At 38.0% G+C, this 16,494-nt stretch overlaps 2 protein-coding genes across 2 annotated transcripts; both read right to left on the bottom strand.

Annotated features, from left to right (window-relative positions):
- Positions 1 to 3,796: 3,796 nt before the first annotated feature.
- Positions 3,797 to 7,255, bottom strand: LOC117631434 (fatty acyl-CoA reductase 3-like). Its single transcript, XM_034364578.1, has 11 exons — positions 7,176 to 7,255; positions 6,748 to 6,835; positions 6,563 to 6,666; positions 6,259 to 6,461; positions 6,075 to 6,175; positions 5,612 to 5,807; positions 5,186 to 5,347; positions 4,817 to 4,898; positions 4,452 to 4,718; positions 4,236 to 4,363; positions 3,797 to 4,147 (listed from the first exon to the last, which is right to left on the bottom strand). Exons 1-11 carry the CDS (start codon positions 7,248 to 7,250, stop codon positions 3,988 to 3,990), a joined length of 1,566 nt encoding a protein of 521 aa, XP_034220469.1. The 5' UTR covers positions 7,251 to 7,255; the 3' UTR covers positions 3,797 to 3,987.
- Positions 7,256 to 8,848: 1,593 nt separating this feature from the next.
- LOC117632597 (proteinaceous RNase P 2-like) lies at positions 8,849 to 15,651 on the bottom strand. Its single transcript, XM_034366124.1, has 6 exons — positions 14,511 to 15,651; positions 13,451 to 13,552; positions 13,160 to 13,335; positions 12,663 to 12,783; positions 10,535 to 10,603; positions 8,849 to 9,549 (listed from the first exon to the last, which is right to left on the bottom strand). The coding sequence occupies exons 1-6, from the start codon at positions 15,414 to 15,416 to the stop codon at positions 9,265 to 9,267; spliced, it is 1,659 nt and encodes a 552-aa protein (XP_034222015.1). The 5' UTR covers positions 15,417 to 15,651; the 3' UTR covers positions 8,849 to 9,264.
- Between the last annotated feature and the right edge of the window lie 843 nt (positions 15,652 to 16,494).

Here is a 16,494-nt window from a genome sequence, read left to right as displayed (position 1 = left end):
AAATAAAAAGATATGATACAAATTAGCAAGCCTGTGATAATGATGCATACACAAACGAAAAGGATTATATACCTTTCTATTGGATACATCCAGCGATAGTTGACAGGACCAGCAAGCAATGCCTTTTCTGGCAAGTGAACCATCGCGTGCATCATACTTGTGAAGAAAGCTGGAGGAAATATCATCTCAAACTTGCATAGGACTTGGACAATGTCATGGCGCAACTGCAATATGTCTGTCTTTCGCAATGTTTTTGCCGTCAGTTGGGAAAAAAAATCTGGACAACAACATGATTGGCTTCACAACATCTTCCGGCAATAGATGTCGAATACCCACAGGAAGTAGGCGTTGCATAAACACATGGCAGTCATGGCTCTTAAGTCCAGTAAATTTACCCCCGTCAACATTCACACAACGTGCGATATTAGAAGCATACCCATCAGGAAACTTTACAGACGATACAAACTTTAGAAACTCTTTTTTTGTCATTCGGTTTCATAGAAAAGAATGCAAGATCCCTTCTAGCTTTATCACTGTCCCTGTTCATCCATAAACCCCTTCGTATGCCCATTCTTTCCAAATCAAGACGGGCTTTGATTGTGTCCTTTGTCTTGCCCTCGATATCTAGAATCGTGCCCACCAATGTGTCAAATACATTTTTCTCAACATGCATCACATCTAGATTGTGCCTCAATTTGAGTTTCGACCAATATGGGAGCTCAAAAAACATAGGCTTGTGAGTCCAGTTCATATGTGTAGAAGGTCTGGTCCGACTAACTGTTTTTCCGAACGGAGCAAAATCCAAGCGGTTCAGCTGTTCCAAGATCTCATCACCGGACCATTCTCTAGGTCTGAGGCGACGCTCTGTGTTCCCGTCGAACTCTTTATCTTTTTCCCGCCACTCGTGGTCCCATGGCAACCATCTCCGATGACCAAGGTAACAAACTTTTCCTGCGTGCCAACCAGAAGTTACATCTTCCTTGCATACGGGACATGCCATATAACCCTTTGTGCTCCACCCAGAAACCATTGCATATGCTGGAAAATCATTCACAGTCCACATAACTGCTGCCCGCAAAGTGAACATCTTCCCAGTTGATTTATCGTACGTGCGAACACCGTTTGTCCATAAATCCTTCAGCTCATCAACCAGCGGCCTTAAGTAAACATCGATTGACCTCCCAGGATCCTCAGTTATCAAAGCAGTCATCATCATGTATTCTTTTTTCATGCATTTCCAAGGCGGCAAATTATATGGGAATACGAAAATCGGCCAAGTGTTGTGGTGTTGGTTTAGAACCCCATACGGATTGAATCCATCAGTGGCAAGTCCCAATCTCACATTTCGGGGATCAGCAGCAAACTCGGGGAACGTTCGATCGAACTCTTTCCATGCCTCCCCATCTGCAAGATGCCGCATTACATCATCGTCTACCCGTTTTTCCTTATGCCATCTCATGTTTGTTGTAGTGTGCGTCGACATATACAATCGCTGCAACCTAGGTTTCAGGGGCAGATAACGCATCACTTTTTGTGGGATCTTAGTCGTTCTATTCTGAGATGTCATTTTGAACCTCGACTCATTGCATATAAGGCATGTATCCAACGTTTCATGCTCCTTGTAGAATAACATGCAATTATTTTTGCAAGCATGAATTTTTTTCATAACCCAATCCAAGACCATTCAACACCTTCTGCGCGTGTTTATGGTCTTTCGGCAAACAATTGTCCGTCGGAAGCATTCTCTTGAAAACCCCCAAAAAGTAATCGAAACACAGGTTCGACATACGATACTTTATTTTTTCGTGCATTAGCTCTACAATGGCCGTGAGAACGGAAAAGCGCTCGCACCCCGGGTATAACTCTTGGTTTGCATTTTTTAACAGTTTTTCATATTGTTCAAACTCCGCGCTGTCTATTGGTGTTGGCACGTCATCTTCCCTTTCGTGATTGATGTTGGTCGATGCAAATGGAAAAGCATCCTGTATAATATCCATGACTTGATCATTAGGATCCACAATAGGTTCAACATTGTCCATTCTTGTGGCATTTGAAGATGAAGCATGGTCTAATTGTTCCCCATGAAGGTTCCAAATGCTATATGTCTCAATCATTCCATTCCTTACTAAATGAAATCCAACATTTTCAATTATCTCCCACAACGTGTTATTACACCTCCTACAAGGACATGGTTTCTAGTTGCACCGGGGTTGTGTCTGCGTGCAAACTCAATAAAATCCTCGATTCCATCCAAGTATTCGTCTGAGCATCTATTCGAGTTCTGTATCCACCTTCTGCTCATAATTCCTGAAACCATAATCACAACATAACAATCACAACAACTTCATACGAAGTTATAATGTCACCTTATGCCTCCGGTAAGGGCCCTATCCCATTCGGGAATGCATAGTCTTGTCACGTAACCTACGGCTACATGAGATTAGATTTCGACATGGATGAATTTTGGCAGCATCTCGATACAGTTCTTGAGGTGGGCATAGGTATAAATACCTACGTACCACCCGAAGAACGTACCGAGATGACACCGAAATCTCCACAATCGAAACCTAATCCTGTAGCCGTAGATTATGTGACAACACTATGCATTACCAAACTGTCCAAATAGTGGGACAATTCAAGAATTAATTGGACCGCAGTCATGCTTTACGCATCCATGCACGAAATCCAACTAATCTCGAGCGGGAAACTAAATGTTACTAAACATACAAATAAAAGTACGAAGTTAATTTCAATTAACTTCGTACATCACAACACATTGTGCTACATCACACACAATTTAACAACATAATATAAATATAACTTCAGAAAAAAAATGTACACATAACAAACTAACTTTAACATTTTTAATATATAAGACAGAGACAGCGGCAGAGAGGTTGAGAGAGAGGCAGAAAGGAAATTTTTTTCCATTCTGCCTCTGCAATGGCAAATTTCTGATATGAAGAAGAAGGACTTTGCGCGACGAAGAACCCAGTTCGTCGCGCAAACTACCGTCGCCCAAAACCATTTTTCCGTCGCACAAATTGAGTTTTTTCGTCGCGTAAAAACTTGTCGACAAAAACACTTTTGACCGACGTAAGATTTTTCCGTCGCACAAGATTTCGTCGCGCAAATTCTTGTCCTCGTCGCCCAAAAACAAAATTCCGTCGCGTAACAATTCTTTTTTGTCGCGCAAGAATGTACCGACATCTGCTTTACGCGACGAAATATATTTCGTAGCGCAAATATCCCCCCTGAATTATTTTGGCGCCAAATTAAAAATATCCTTCGTTTTCTTAAGCGACAATAAATGGTTTCGTCGCGCTAAGTTGTCTTTTGCGACGAAACCTGTCGTCGCAAGAGTTTTCGCAGCCAAATCACCTCGCTTTTACGCGATGAAGTATCCCATCGTCGCGCTATTTTTGCTTACGCGACGATTGCTCTCGCCACGCAAGGATTTGGCGCCAACAGAATACCCGGGTTTTTTTCCCCCCTTTGCACGATGAAGGTGTTTATATGTCGCGCAAAGATGTTTTGCGCTTCAAAAAAAATTAATGAAGAATATATATATATATATATATATAAAGAAAAATGTAGAGACTGGTTAAACATTCAGAATACCAGAAAATGTCATTGGTTAATACAAATATTAAGAATTGAAATTATTAATAAAATAAGGATAATATGGTAAATTCACACTTTTTTATATTAAAAATTTTTAATTTTAAAATAAATTCAGATAATGAGTCCTATTTTTATGAAACACAACTATCCATTATCTTTTTTTATTCTAAAATAAAATAAAAACCAATTGGCAAATGTGCCAAAGGACTAGTATATATATGATGCTGCATGAATACAACTGTCCACGTCCTCTTCTCTAGTAACCATTTTTGAGTGAGAAAGAGACTAACAACATTTAGCTCAACGCCATGTAGAAACTTCAATAGGAATATTGTGTACAAGTACAATGCATGAACCTCTCCATTATCGTTTCAACATAACATGTTTCTGAAGGCCAGGTATGTGTGTGTGCATAATGTAGTCTTCCCAATCAATGCATTTTGGATCAAAATTGAAAGTTTCCGATTCGACGAAACTCTCCCTTGTTATCCTTCGCAGATCCTCGGCATTGTTGTCATCAAAGCTGCATTTAAATCAAAATAACTTAAATGCATGATTACACTGATAAATGTACTTATGTTTAATTGACAGCCAAAATAATGCATACGTACATGCCCTTGAATAGCATATAGGGCTCATATAGCTCTACCAAGCGCATCACCAATTTGAATTTCTGATTATAGTTGACATACAGATCTTGGAAATATTCGCCAAATGCTTTGTTTACGAACTTTAAACCCTTCAAACAAAAATTAAAAGTAATATATATGAATATACATATAAATACATATGTATGTAATTTACTGTTAATGATGGAAATTACAAACCTTCAAAGGTAGCATGAAGCGAATTTGCATATACATGCGAAAAGTAGCCATAGTCTTGAATATTTTACACTTGCCAACCTTGACAGGCTTTCCATCCTTGTCAATCCATGGATTTTTTGTGAAGTATCGGAAGACAAAACTGTGAATATTAAGGAAATTGATAGGATTTCTCAAAGAGCTTCCCACATGGTAAATGATACTAGACGATTTATTTGCATTTGCCACCATTGCTACAGTTATTGAATTTACCACCATATCAACAGGAACCTGCATAATTTCAAAATCGATCGTTTTGATTGTAAAATTACTGTTGTGTGCTTGTACCTATGAGTATTTGGAGAACCATGAAGTTTACTGAAACTTACCATATCAAATACTGACTTAGGATCCACAAGCAAACATGTTAGCTTCCCTTTACAATAACCAGCAATTACACTATCAATGGTTCTGCAACAACAACAACAACAAAGATTGCATACGAAATAAAAATCATTGTACCATTACGTTTTTCTGAATCTGCACAGAGACCTATATTAGTAGCCTTTTGTTTTCTTTCCCAGTCCCCAATGAAAAATTGAAAATTTTGGAAAAAATATAATTAACCACGTACTGATCTATTGTATTAGTTCCAGTGTCTCATAATAAGCTTATAATTTTGTTAACAAACAAACTGAGTTATGCGTGTTTTCTGAGTAAAATCTAGTCAAATTTTAGAGTGCTTGCAAGCTTCATACCTGAAACCTTGGACCCAACCTGGAAATGGCTCTTTATAAGTACTGGTGACTACAGTCGGACGTATGATGACGACGGATAGATTATCTTTTGAGTGTCTTAGAAGTATTTCTCCCATCGCCTTTGTGAATACGTACGTATTTGGCCATCCATACAATTTAGCCCTGCAAGAATATAAGAAATAATAATGAGAAAATTCTGTAAGGATATTAGTGAGAAGCCCCAGAGAAAAATAGACCAACAATTTCACACTGCAAAAAAATTATTTTATCTCAATTCAATGAATGAATCGATAGAGCTAGAGAACACTGCAGAAATAACTTCTTCTTTTTTTTGCTTATTGATAAAATTTGGAGAAAAATAAGTCCGAAACTAAGAATCATGCTTGTGGTTTTATAAGGCACAGCTGGATGGATGATCGAAATAACCTTTCAATGCCAAAATCCTTCATCGTGGTTGTAATAACTTCTTCTGTCGCATTTTGTGCTTTTAGTTCATTCAGTTTCTCTTCCACCAAATTCTTCTCTTGCACTTTGAAATCAAATTTAGTGATCTCCTTTTCCATCCCATCCATGCAAGATGAGTCCTCTAGTATAAGTCCTTCCCTTTCACCACATATATAAGCTGAAAAACAATCAACATATCAGTGAAGCAAATCAAAGGAAATTGAGACCAGGAAAAAACATTCTGAGATGATAAATAAAGATGAAACTTAGAAAAGAAAAAAACATTCTGTGGACGCGGTAATAGTACATAACTCTTCTCCTCTCCTTTTTTTGACATGAAATTTGAGCATATAAAGTTTAGGATATGGAAAGGCTATATATATATATATACCATATGGCAGCCTTGTAGGCCATGGGAAACCAAGAGAAGAAAATAAACACTAACCAGTTGACACGTGGAGCAGGATCTCTAGCTTTAGACATTTCTTTGCAAAGCTCAGTACGTGTTGAACTCCAAATGTATTGACACTCAGTGCAATATCATATCTGCAAACCAAAGTTATGGTAAATTGTAATTACATGTTTCTTTTGAGTAGTTTTGGGTAACATATAATATAATAGCTATATACCTTTCATCAAAATTTGTGGTTCCTGCAGAGTTCAGTATGATTTCAATGTCAGTGCACATTTCTTCTCTCAACTTGAACTCTTTCACTCCTAGGTCATCAAAAGTTACGTCTCCTGGCACAGCCACAACTTTTTTTGCTATGAATGAATCAAACTCTGCACCCCATTTCTCTCTAAGAACCTTGAACAACTCCTTCCTTATTATCTTAATATATATAAAAATAAGTAAACATTAATAAAATGTACGTCATTACAAGATACATTAAAATTATTTGGCTATTATGAAATACGTATTTATATATAAACCTGATTATGCATGCGATCTGTGGCTGACTTGGTGTCCGAAACTCTTAAAAGAAGATAAATCTTTTTCACATCTGGTTGAACCCTGAGTATTTTCTCCACAAATACTGCATGTGCATTTGTAAATTAAGTTACTATGAGAGAGAGAGAGAGAGAGAGAGAGAGAGAGAGAGATGGAATTAATGTACCCATTCCAAGGAAGCCAGTGGCTCCGGTTACTAAGATTGTCTTGTTTTGCAAATATCCTAGTATGCTCTTCAACTCCATTGTAAAAATCTGAAGGATAGGTTGAGTAATATCAGAGTGCATATATATATAGAGAGAGAGAGAGAGAGAGAAAGTCTTGCCTACTTATAAAGGTTGTACTTTTTCTCTTCCTTTTTTTGTTTTTGTTTTTTTTTCTTGAGAATGACTTTAACCTAAATTCATGAGCCATGTCGTTGGGTTTCTGTTTGTTGCTCACCGTCCCAATAATTTATCATTATTAGTAGATTCATGCAGTTGAGCTAGCAGTAAGGTATGCCTTAAACATAAGAGAAAATGAGGGGAGCATACAATAATTCATCCAACATATCTTCTGAGATGCACTATTGCCAAGAACACATTGAATACGTACACAGTTGGTAGATAGCTGATGGAGCAGACTGATGTAGACATAAGGTTTCCCTTCACATGGATGGGAGATAGGCATTATTAATGGGCAAAAACTAATTTTGCTTCCTCTAAGTTAATTTTTGCAATTTGACCCTTGTAGTTTGATGTCCTCACAAATCAAGAATATATGTCCAAATTTCGTCCAATTCTGTGATTAGATAAGTATCAGTGACGTGGAGGTGTATATTTTGGATGGCATTGGAAAGAATTTGATAGAATTTACAAAGTATCCTTAAATTGCTATTGAAACTACATAAATGAACAAAATTGAAACTATAAAGACCAAACTAATAAAATGGACAAACTACAGGGATAAATAATGACATTTTGCTTCATATTAACCACAAAGAAGTCTCACCAAAGATAGCACAAATTTTTTTGCTTTTTAAACGTAGTTGAACGATTAAAATAACCATTTTGATAGAGGTAAGCTAATTTCGATGAAGGAAGCTTCAACATGCTAGTTATGGAGGTGGTTGATTGGCTTTCATTTTGGGAGTGGCTGGTGTTGAGTGTACTAGTGTTTACTTCGTAAGCTAACCTAGTGTATCGTAAAAGGAAAATACTTAGTTCTTTATATGTATAAATTATTATTCTTTAAAGACAAATCACGACATGTATCCATAAATTTTTATTTTTGTAATTTTAATGTATTTCTCTTAATAAAAAAATAATAATTTGACATATATGAAAAAAAAAATTTATAACATTAATAAAATTATTATTTTCTTATATATTAAAAGCGTAATTTATCTATGGAGAGTGATTGAGATGTCTTAAGTATCACTTGTTTCAAGAAAAAGGAAAAAAGAGCAACACCGCCCATGCACATGCAAGTAGTCGCCTCAGCCGTCCATGCAACTTGATTTGGCAAAGTATGAACGTCTGGGAGTGACACACGTAGGTGGCGTATGTGTACAGTGTACCTAACAAAAATTCAAAGACAAAAAGAGGCATTAACTGTTGAGCAACACAACTTTTTTCCCACCAAACATTACTCAGTTTCCTATTTGGAGGTAGCCTGCTGACATAATCAGATACATGTGGACAAATGTTAGGTTTGAACTTCGAACCGCCCTCGATTTAAGAATAATGAAGGGCCATACTTCGGAAGGGGGAGGGGGAGGTGACAGTTGGGTTCAAATATAAGATCACTGTTTTGCAGATTATGGACCCACACTTCACTAATATCACTGTCGTTAATAAGGAAAATGATAGGCTTATCACATGTTTTATACCATATTATGTACCACCTCTCTAATAGAAGTGAGACCCATTGTATTAGTAGGCTTCATCTCTATTAGAGAAATGGTACACAATATGATATAAAAATGTGATAAACCTAGTATTACTCTATCAATAATAATGCTATCCGCGGTGCCGACACTTTATGAGAGCTTGTTATAGCTATCAGACCATTTATGTCCTACACAATGAACAATAAGTTTGACCATTGGATATGAACGCATTCATGTGCATCTCACTAAACACACAGCGACCTTAAAATTGAATGAAACTCATATCTCAGATGAGCTGAATCTTACCACTTAACACAGCTGCGGACAACTTCAACTCTTCTCGCAGGGGAAAAAACGACAAGATTAGAAGAAGGGTTTGACCTTGAACAAAAAGATCTTCATTCAACAAACCAAAGAAAAAATCTTTTATTCAGCAAACCAAAGAAAAAGTATTTATTCAACAAATAGTGAGGGCGGGAAACATGAATCCGCTTTGTTGCAATTTCTCACTCAAATCACACCCCGGCCCTAACATTCGTAACAATCAAGTCCACTATCAATAATGAGCCAACATACTGCAAACTTTGTAGGGAACAAAGCTTGCAGTATGTTGGTGATACAGCATAACATCAGAGACACTAACCCTACAAGGGAAAACTGGGCCGAAAACTTGAGTGTTACAGCGAGGGGTCGTTGTCATAACTCATAACAGGCCATCTTGCTTGTCCAAGACTCATATTACTCAGCCACAACCATTTCCATAAGTTATGATCTCCACAAGCAGCACGGAAATAAAGACTCGTGCAAACAGTACTAGGCAGAAGAAAGATTTAGCTGGGAAGGAGATGGGGACCTCTCTTTTCTTTTTCCTGTCACAACTGTGGTTTTCTCATTGTGACTGGCAACAAACTCTGTCGTACATGAGTTCAGTGATTCAAGGTTCCTGCAGACACCGCCAGTTCGAGATGTTTCCAAATTATGTGAGACTTCACCAGAAGCTTTAGAAACACTTGGCCGGGTAATGCAGAGCCAGGTTCTTGCAGGCTCCTGACAGCTGTCATCTGCTACAGGCACATGCCAGGATCCAATTTCTGATTCCTGAAAAAAATTGGCACCTCAATACTTTATAGTATAAAGTTAAAGGGATCAGCTTCACACGAACACTAATCACACTAACACTAATCACCACTAAGAATTTATGCACTTATAGCCCTCGTTCTGCCTTCAAACATTTAACACAATCCCGAACTCGTGAAGATTATCATTTTATTACACAACTAATTTTTATTTCAAGAACATTTGAATGAAACATTAAGCACTCAAAACAGCTCAGATAAAAAGACAAACTAAAACAGAATTTTACTGATTCAGGCGACATTTTAGAGGCAACTTAGGGATCATGGACATCTATAACAAAGTTCAAGCCCGTCATAAGTTTGCTTAAACCAAGGAACCATTTTATTAAAGCATTGTCTGTAATTGATAACTATATTCCTATTATCTAACTGATGCTCAATAGAAGACTAAACGAACTTTACCAAAAGAACTATTTCCTTCCAGCTTGAGCACAAAGACATGGTTGTCATCACAACTTTCACATTAGCATGACAGAAAGATTATGAACACAGAAATAAGACACCTAGAAGCATTGTATCCAATGCAACATAAACTCTATAAATGTATTCCACGCAACATGCATATGAATCACCCACGTTTTCATAACATTCTTTAGATTTTAGGTTTACCCATACAAGTGTTTCTCCAAAATATCTTGAATGATTTATCTTCTACAATCTGACAAGAACTTATCTATTTCGTATATAATAAATTTCTATATTCAACATTTTCTATTTTTTGTCCCCACATTAATTTCCTATTTGCACCCTCAAATTCCACACCTAGCAAAGGTGCCCCAGCATGGCCAGGGCCACTGTCCTTTTTCCTGCCTTCATTTTTTATTTTGATGAAGAAGACGAACAGTGCTCTATACCAAACTAGATAAATCAGATTATATAGAATGGAAGAAAGTCAGAGTTAGAACATGCCATCAGAATGAACCAATATGAGAAATTAAAAATAGTACCTGGATGACTGAAGAATATGGGGGCGGCATCTGAAGTTTCAGATTGCCTTTGACAAAAGTATATCGAACCTGCACAACAGGATGCATGAGAACTTATAGCATAAAAGATAGGTCTGCATGGATCAATTTCACATTTGAAGCAACCACAAGACCACTCAATCAGGTTTCAAAAGAAAAAAAGATTAAAATCAATAGAAACCATCCAACATATCACAAAACCAATTTGCAGAGACATCTGGTGGTATTGATTTTGTTGATTTTATGGCGGAATGGAACTTTTCTTTTTAATATAAGGAGTGGTTCATTTCTACAAAAAGTTTAATACGAGTTTCATTATTTCCCATTGACAATCAATATCCAATGCAATAACAAGGATTTTCCCTTGTTATCATCCTTTGAGATTGAATAAAAATATGGTAATGTAGAATATGGGGAGCACAAAAACTATGGCTAGAGACAGAAATAAAAAGGAAAAAACATCTCTGCATGTTTTCTAGAGAGGAAGAGTTGCAGGCAAAAGAGATAGTCAAGAGGTAACAGAAAAACTTGAAAGATAAAACTATTTGAAATTGCTTTTAGTTTTTGGTTTTTACTTTAGGTGCCATTCCATATACATTTTGTCACTCCATCCCTCCCCTTACCTCCTCCCTTCTTTGTCCGAGCATTTCCTCTTTACCTTTTATTAAAAAATAAAAACTGAAATCCAAAAAAAAAATAAAAAGTTCAATCTGTGAGAGGCTGCCTTGACACTTTACTTAGACCTTAATATCTCTAAACCAAACTCTTCAGGCATGCACCCCTATTAAATAAACCCCACTCAATTTTCTTTTGAGTGATTTGACTCATCAACGAGGTCCATCTTCTACACGGTCAGTTTATACTTTGTGTTAGCATGTCATGTGATTTTAGGATTCGTCTAATGCACCAGTTAACGCCAACTCACTAATTTAGTGTTGGGTGTTTCGTGTCAATACAACAGAAGCAATCGACAAGTTTGACAATTTGGATTGGAACTGCAACTGTAAAATCTTCCTTCCACTGAAATGAACTGACAGCCACTGTTTCTCTATATAAGAAAGTAAAAAATGGGTGCTATTCGTACACTAGCTTACTCAAGTCATAGAATCAACCTGATCAGATTGGTTCGGATCTTAAGCCTCTGAATTTACAAATGGTGCATTTATGTGCATTTGGTTTAATCTAAACCATTACAACAATCCAATGGTTAGAGTTGTTGCCACATGAGCTACCTTGATTACCTTCAGTGTTGAAAATAAAAATGTAGTAAAATCAAGGTAGCTCATGTGGCAATAAGTCTAACCATTTGACTGTTGTAATGGTTTAAATTAAACCAAATGCACATAAATGCACCATTTGTAAATGCTGAGGCTCGGAATCCAATTGATGTAGCACAGCCCTGGGTGTGTTAGTTTTAACACTCAGAGCAATAGGACAGAAAAGAATGAGAAAAGCTGAAGGAAAGAAAGATAGAAGGCAGGCAGAAATCAGAGAGTTAAGAGAAGGTTTAATCAATATTCAAATCTCCCTTTTAAAGAACTACATATAGGGGTATTTATAGCAAACTAAAACCTAGAGACAATAGGATTAAAATCCCCAGCTAAAACAGAAATCCTATTCCTAATAAAATAGGAAACTTAGAAATCCTACTAGGATTTGGAAAACTAAAGAATATAGGAAACTAACAAACAAATTAGGCAACTAAACAATTTAGGTCCTATGCATCCTGCATCACCAATTGGTTCAGATTGGTAAGGAAGGTTAGACACTCCTAAGACTTCTGAATGAATACAAGGGCCAGCACTGAAAATGAAAAAGCTCAAACTATGAAGTCATGATAGAGATGGACATAGAGTCTTTGATAGAACTAAAAATATGACTGCAATACAAAGAGTTTCATATCATCATGCAAAATCATATGAACTCTTCCATACTAGGAAATAAACTATTTTCTAGGTTTTAAAATGTAATTAAAACGAGGATAGCATCTATACTGATATGTTGGATGAGATTGTGAAAGAGCGGAATGAAATAAAATTTGAAAAAGCAAATAAATAAGTTTAGAACATATGACATAATATGTTCAATGAGGTCGTCCAAGAACACATACTTGGTGTCTGTCTTTCCACTTGAGAAAGAAGCTGCTTCCTAGGAGTTCAAAAATGTGATCTCGCATTTCATCATTTGTAACTAGCAAGCACTTGAGCTTCACAGCAGCATAGAGCCAATACCTGAGTCATATCAAAGAATTAATTTGTGTATTCCAAGCATAATAGTCGTGATGTTTAAAGTGATGAACACACAGGCCACCGGAGGGAGAAATGGTTCTTCATAAATACATGTTTTTTTTTTTTCTCAAAATATTCCATGTACATGTTTTTTTCTTCTTTTTTTAAGAGAGCACTTAAAAGGGGAATGTTGTTGGTGTTGCTGTTTTGAGCAACCAAAGTCTGGAGAGAGAGAGAGAGAGAGAGAGAGAGAGAGAGAGAGAGAGAGAGAAACTTTCAACCAAAAGCTTGCACAATCAGTGGAGCTGATATAGTTCATCAACATAAATGTAGGAAACAAGTAATAACATTTGGTAAGAAATGGATCTCAGGCTCATACCAATCGTCGTTGGAACCACTTGGTGTGGCATAAAGAATGCCTTTATCCATCCACTCCTCAATCAGTTTTCTGTGGGAAGGATTTTCCACAAGTCCCCGGAAACGTCTATTATGCATGACAACAAGTGGCCATTTCTCTCCACTCTTATTATACAATTCTTTCACAACAGCGTCAAGCTGTTCTATATAGAACAGAAATATAAGTCATGATTAAACGTGACTAAGGGGCCTATCAAAATAAAAGTAGAAATTGACAAAATAAGAGAGCAACAATCATCTTCGGATGTACAACCTGAGAAAGACTGAATCCACCATCTGCAAAATTCTGCTGGTAGAGCCCAATATTAGCTCCATCCACTATAGCTTCATACTCAGCATGTTTGTCCAGCCAATCCTATATTAAGACATTGGGGAAAATAAGAATTACAATATGTTTGCAAAGTAACATTGACCCAAATATAATCAAATTGAACACATAAAAAAACATTGGATTTGCTACTTTAATCTTCTTCATAGCCTCAACAACTCAAAATCGCCTCATTAATTCTGATTTCTGTCATTTCAAGGCAAAACAAATGTGCAAGACTAAATGCCAATGCAATCGAAAATTAAAGAAACACCACCACAGATTATGCAGCAGCATCTCGTTGGGCAATCAGGCCCACATTAAAGTTTATAACCGGACTAAGAAAAAATTGAATACTCAGCCCAATTGATCTGGTGGGACCATGGTACAGCAGGCCCAAGCTGGGAGTTCAAGTAATACCCACCCCACAGGAATGAATAAATGCTTCAGAGAGTTTCAAGAAAAGGAGTCACATAAGTCTAGAGGTCTAGAAGCTTCAAATAATTATGCTGTACCTAGGAAAGGGTCATCCTTGGTAGTTTAGGAAGTTAGTTGGGACAATAAAAGAGGTCTAATTAATGTTATGACTTTGAGTAATGCGTGGAAGGCTACTAGTCATCGTTACACCTGATGTGAGTCTGTCATTTTGGGGTAATGAAAAGTACTACGAAAATCACATAAACCTTGTTATACATTAAGTATAGTAAATCTATGAATCTACCACTAATATGACAACCTAACAAACAGGAAAGCATCCCAGTTCCTGCATGTTTTATTATTAAAATCCCAACTTATCTATCAGAAACAAGAATCTCCTTATACATTGAGGGGAACCAGCATCAAAATATAACATGTACATCCATATCTGCTTAAATCTTGAACTCTGCTCTCAATTCCTCAAATTTGAATACTATAGTCTCTGTCCATTACATAAATTCAAATTGGAAAAACAAAAAACAAAAAACAAAAACATGGCAAATTTGACTAATCAAAATATTTGACTCACCTGGAACTCACTGAAATTTGACTTAACCTCCCGTTCCATTGCCAAAGCAGCAACCGACTCCGCAAACCTCTGGGTCTCCCCACAATCAATGTCAACACAAACCAAACGCTCACCACAAGAGCAACACTGGCTGCTGCTCATATCCGCATTGGCGCTCCTCACATCCCAAACCCCCTTCCCAATCCATCCCTGCCCATGCCACCCTCCCCCATTCCTCAAAACCGCCTCTTTCACCCCACCCGAATCCCAATTCGCTTCACCCAGCTCACAAGCCACTCCACCCAAAAACCAATCCTCAATGATCTTAGCCGTTGATTCTCCAACACACCTCACTACATTCCTCAACTTATGCAAATAACCATAAACCCTCTCCCCATTCCCCGTCTCCGCACTCACCTTCAGCAACGCCGCAATCTCCGGCTCCTCCAAGCTCACCCCCACCATACCCATATGCTCCTCCACCTCATACGCCTTCTCCGCCTCCAATTTCTCACAAAAGCAAAACAGCGCCGGGTCGCACGTGCGCAACCTCGGCAACACTTTATACTTATCCATACCCTTCACCAGGCCAAATGCGTAATCGCCGTCCCCTTTGGCGGCGGCAAGCCGGGCCACGGCGGTGATCGTGGCCTCGTTCGGAAGGGTTCCGATAGATAACATTTGGTTGAAGACGCGGAAGCCATTGTCCAAAGCCAATTGCTTCAGAGAGGGGTCGCTGACGGAGTTTGAGCAGAGGTAGAGGAGAGTGTTGAAGTGGTGGTGGTTGAAGTGAGTCTTTTGGGAGACGGCGGATTCGTATAGCGAGATTGCGCTGGGCAAGTCTTTGTGCTTCGAGCAGAGAGTGAGGGAGGAGTGGAATTGGGTTTCTGGAGTTTGCTTCTTCTTGATCTTCTTTGGGGTTCCCATGGGAGTGTGCAGCTGTGTTGCACCGATACGTCAGTCTTGAGGGGTATGCTCGTATCGGATACGGCGATACGTATCCGATACCGCTATGTATCGTCCGAAAGTTTGACCGTCCGATACGTCTCCGATATACGGTCCCGATACGGCGCTGCTGCGAGAAGTCTGTGGGACAGGAAGATGAAGAAGCGTCGTCGTCTGTGAGGCTCTGCTACGCGAGGAAGACGAAAAAGCGGCGCTGCTGCGGGAGGAAGAAGAAGAGCGCGTCTTTCTTTGTTTGTAGGTTTTCTCTTAGACGACGTCGTCTCATTGTTGGGCTTTCAATTTCACTTAAGTTGGAACGCACGTTTTAAGGAATAATGTTGTAAAATGGGTGAAGCCCACATTGCAAACTAACATTCAAGTTCAACACATGCTCTAACATTCAAGTTGAACACAAAATCAAACCTCACACCCACCAAACCAAATCACACACCCATCAAACCAAGCCATTTGCTTTGCCTATAAATAGGCATTCTATTTTGCTTGTAATGTGAGGATGAAATGAGAGAAGATGAAGGGAAGGAAGAAAGAGGGGTGAGTGTGTGAAGAGAAAGAGAGAAAGATGAGAAATTCTCCCTAGAGAGAAAATTAGGTGAAAATAATATTGTAAACACTAGAGTTGTAACCATATTATGTTATGAATGAAAGGTTACTGTTGCTGCTCTCCGAGGACGTAGGCATAGCCGAACCTCGTTAAATGTTGTGTCTCATCTACTTTACGTGCAGCTCAATATTCGCACATATCCCCGTTCATTTTATAACACGTTATCAGCACGAGAAGCTCTCAGGTATAATTTTTGTGTTGCACTATTATCTATACTACTAACCATTATGTTGATGTAAGGAAGAAAAGTAGTGGAGAAGTTGTGGTCTGCTAGAGAGATATACGAGCAAACCAACTGTAAGGATAAGCTCTATGCCTCTTACTTTTTCTATTATTTTATTATTTCTCTATATTTTTAGTGGTGGTTTTTATCCCCACATTTATTTTATTTATTGTATGGTGTAGGTTTATTACCCATACAACAATATCTATTTAAAA

Source organism: Prunus dulcis, chromosome 6 (assembly GCF_902201215.1).
Source record: "Prunus dulcis chromosome 6, ALMONDv2, whole genome shotgun sequence".
Lineage (NCBI taxonomy): Eukaryota > Viridiplantae > Streptophyta > Magnoliopsida > Rosales > Rosaceae > Prunus > Prunus dulcis.
Note: the sequence above shows the minus strand (reverse complement) of the source record. Positions and strands in the feature narration are given on the sequence as shown.

Excerpts from the sequence above, each read along its gene's own strand:
- LOC117631434 (XM_034364578.1), bottom strand. The coding sequence starts at position 7,250 with ATGCCTATCTCCCATCCATGTGAAGGGAAACCTTATGTCTACATCAGT. Across the intron at positions 6,667-6,747 it reads CACTGGCTTCCTTGGAATGG|TATTTGTGGAGAAAATACTC; the intron begins GTACATTAATTC and ends ATGCACATGCAG. Across the intron at positions 4,719-4,816 it reads CTAAGTCAGTATTTGATATG|GTTCCTGTTGATATGGTGGT; the intron begins GTAAGTTTCAGT and ends GAAATTATGCAG.
- LOC117632597 (XM_034366124.1), bottom strand. The coding sequence starts at position 15,416 with ATGGGAACCCCAAAGAAGATCAAGAAGAAGCAAACTCCAGAAACCCAA. Across the intron at positions 13,336-13,450 it reads GTGGATTCAGTCTTTCTCAG|CTTGACGCTGTTGTGAAAGA; the intron begins GTTGTACATCCG and ends TATATAGAACAG. Across the intron at positions 12,784-13,159 it reads AGTGGTTCCAACGACGATTG|GTATTGGCTCTATGCTGCTG; the intron begins GTATGAGCCTGA and ends GATATGACTCAG.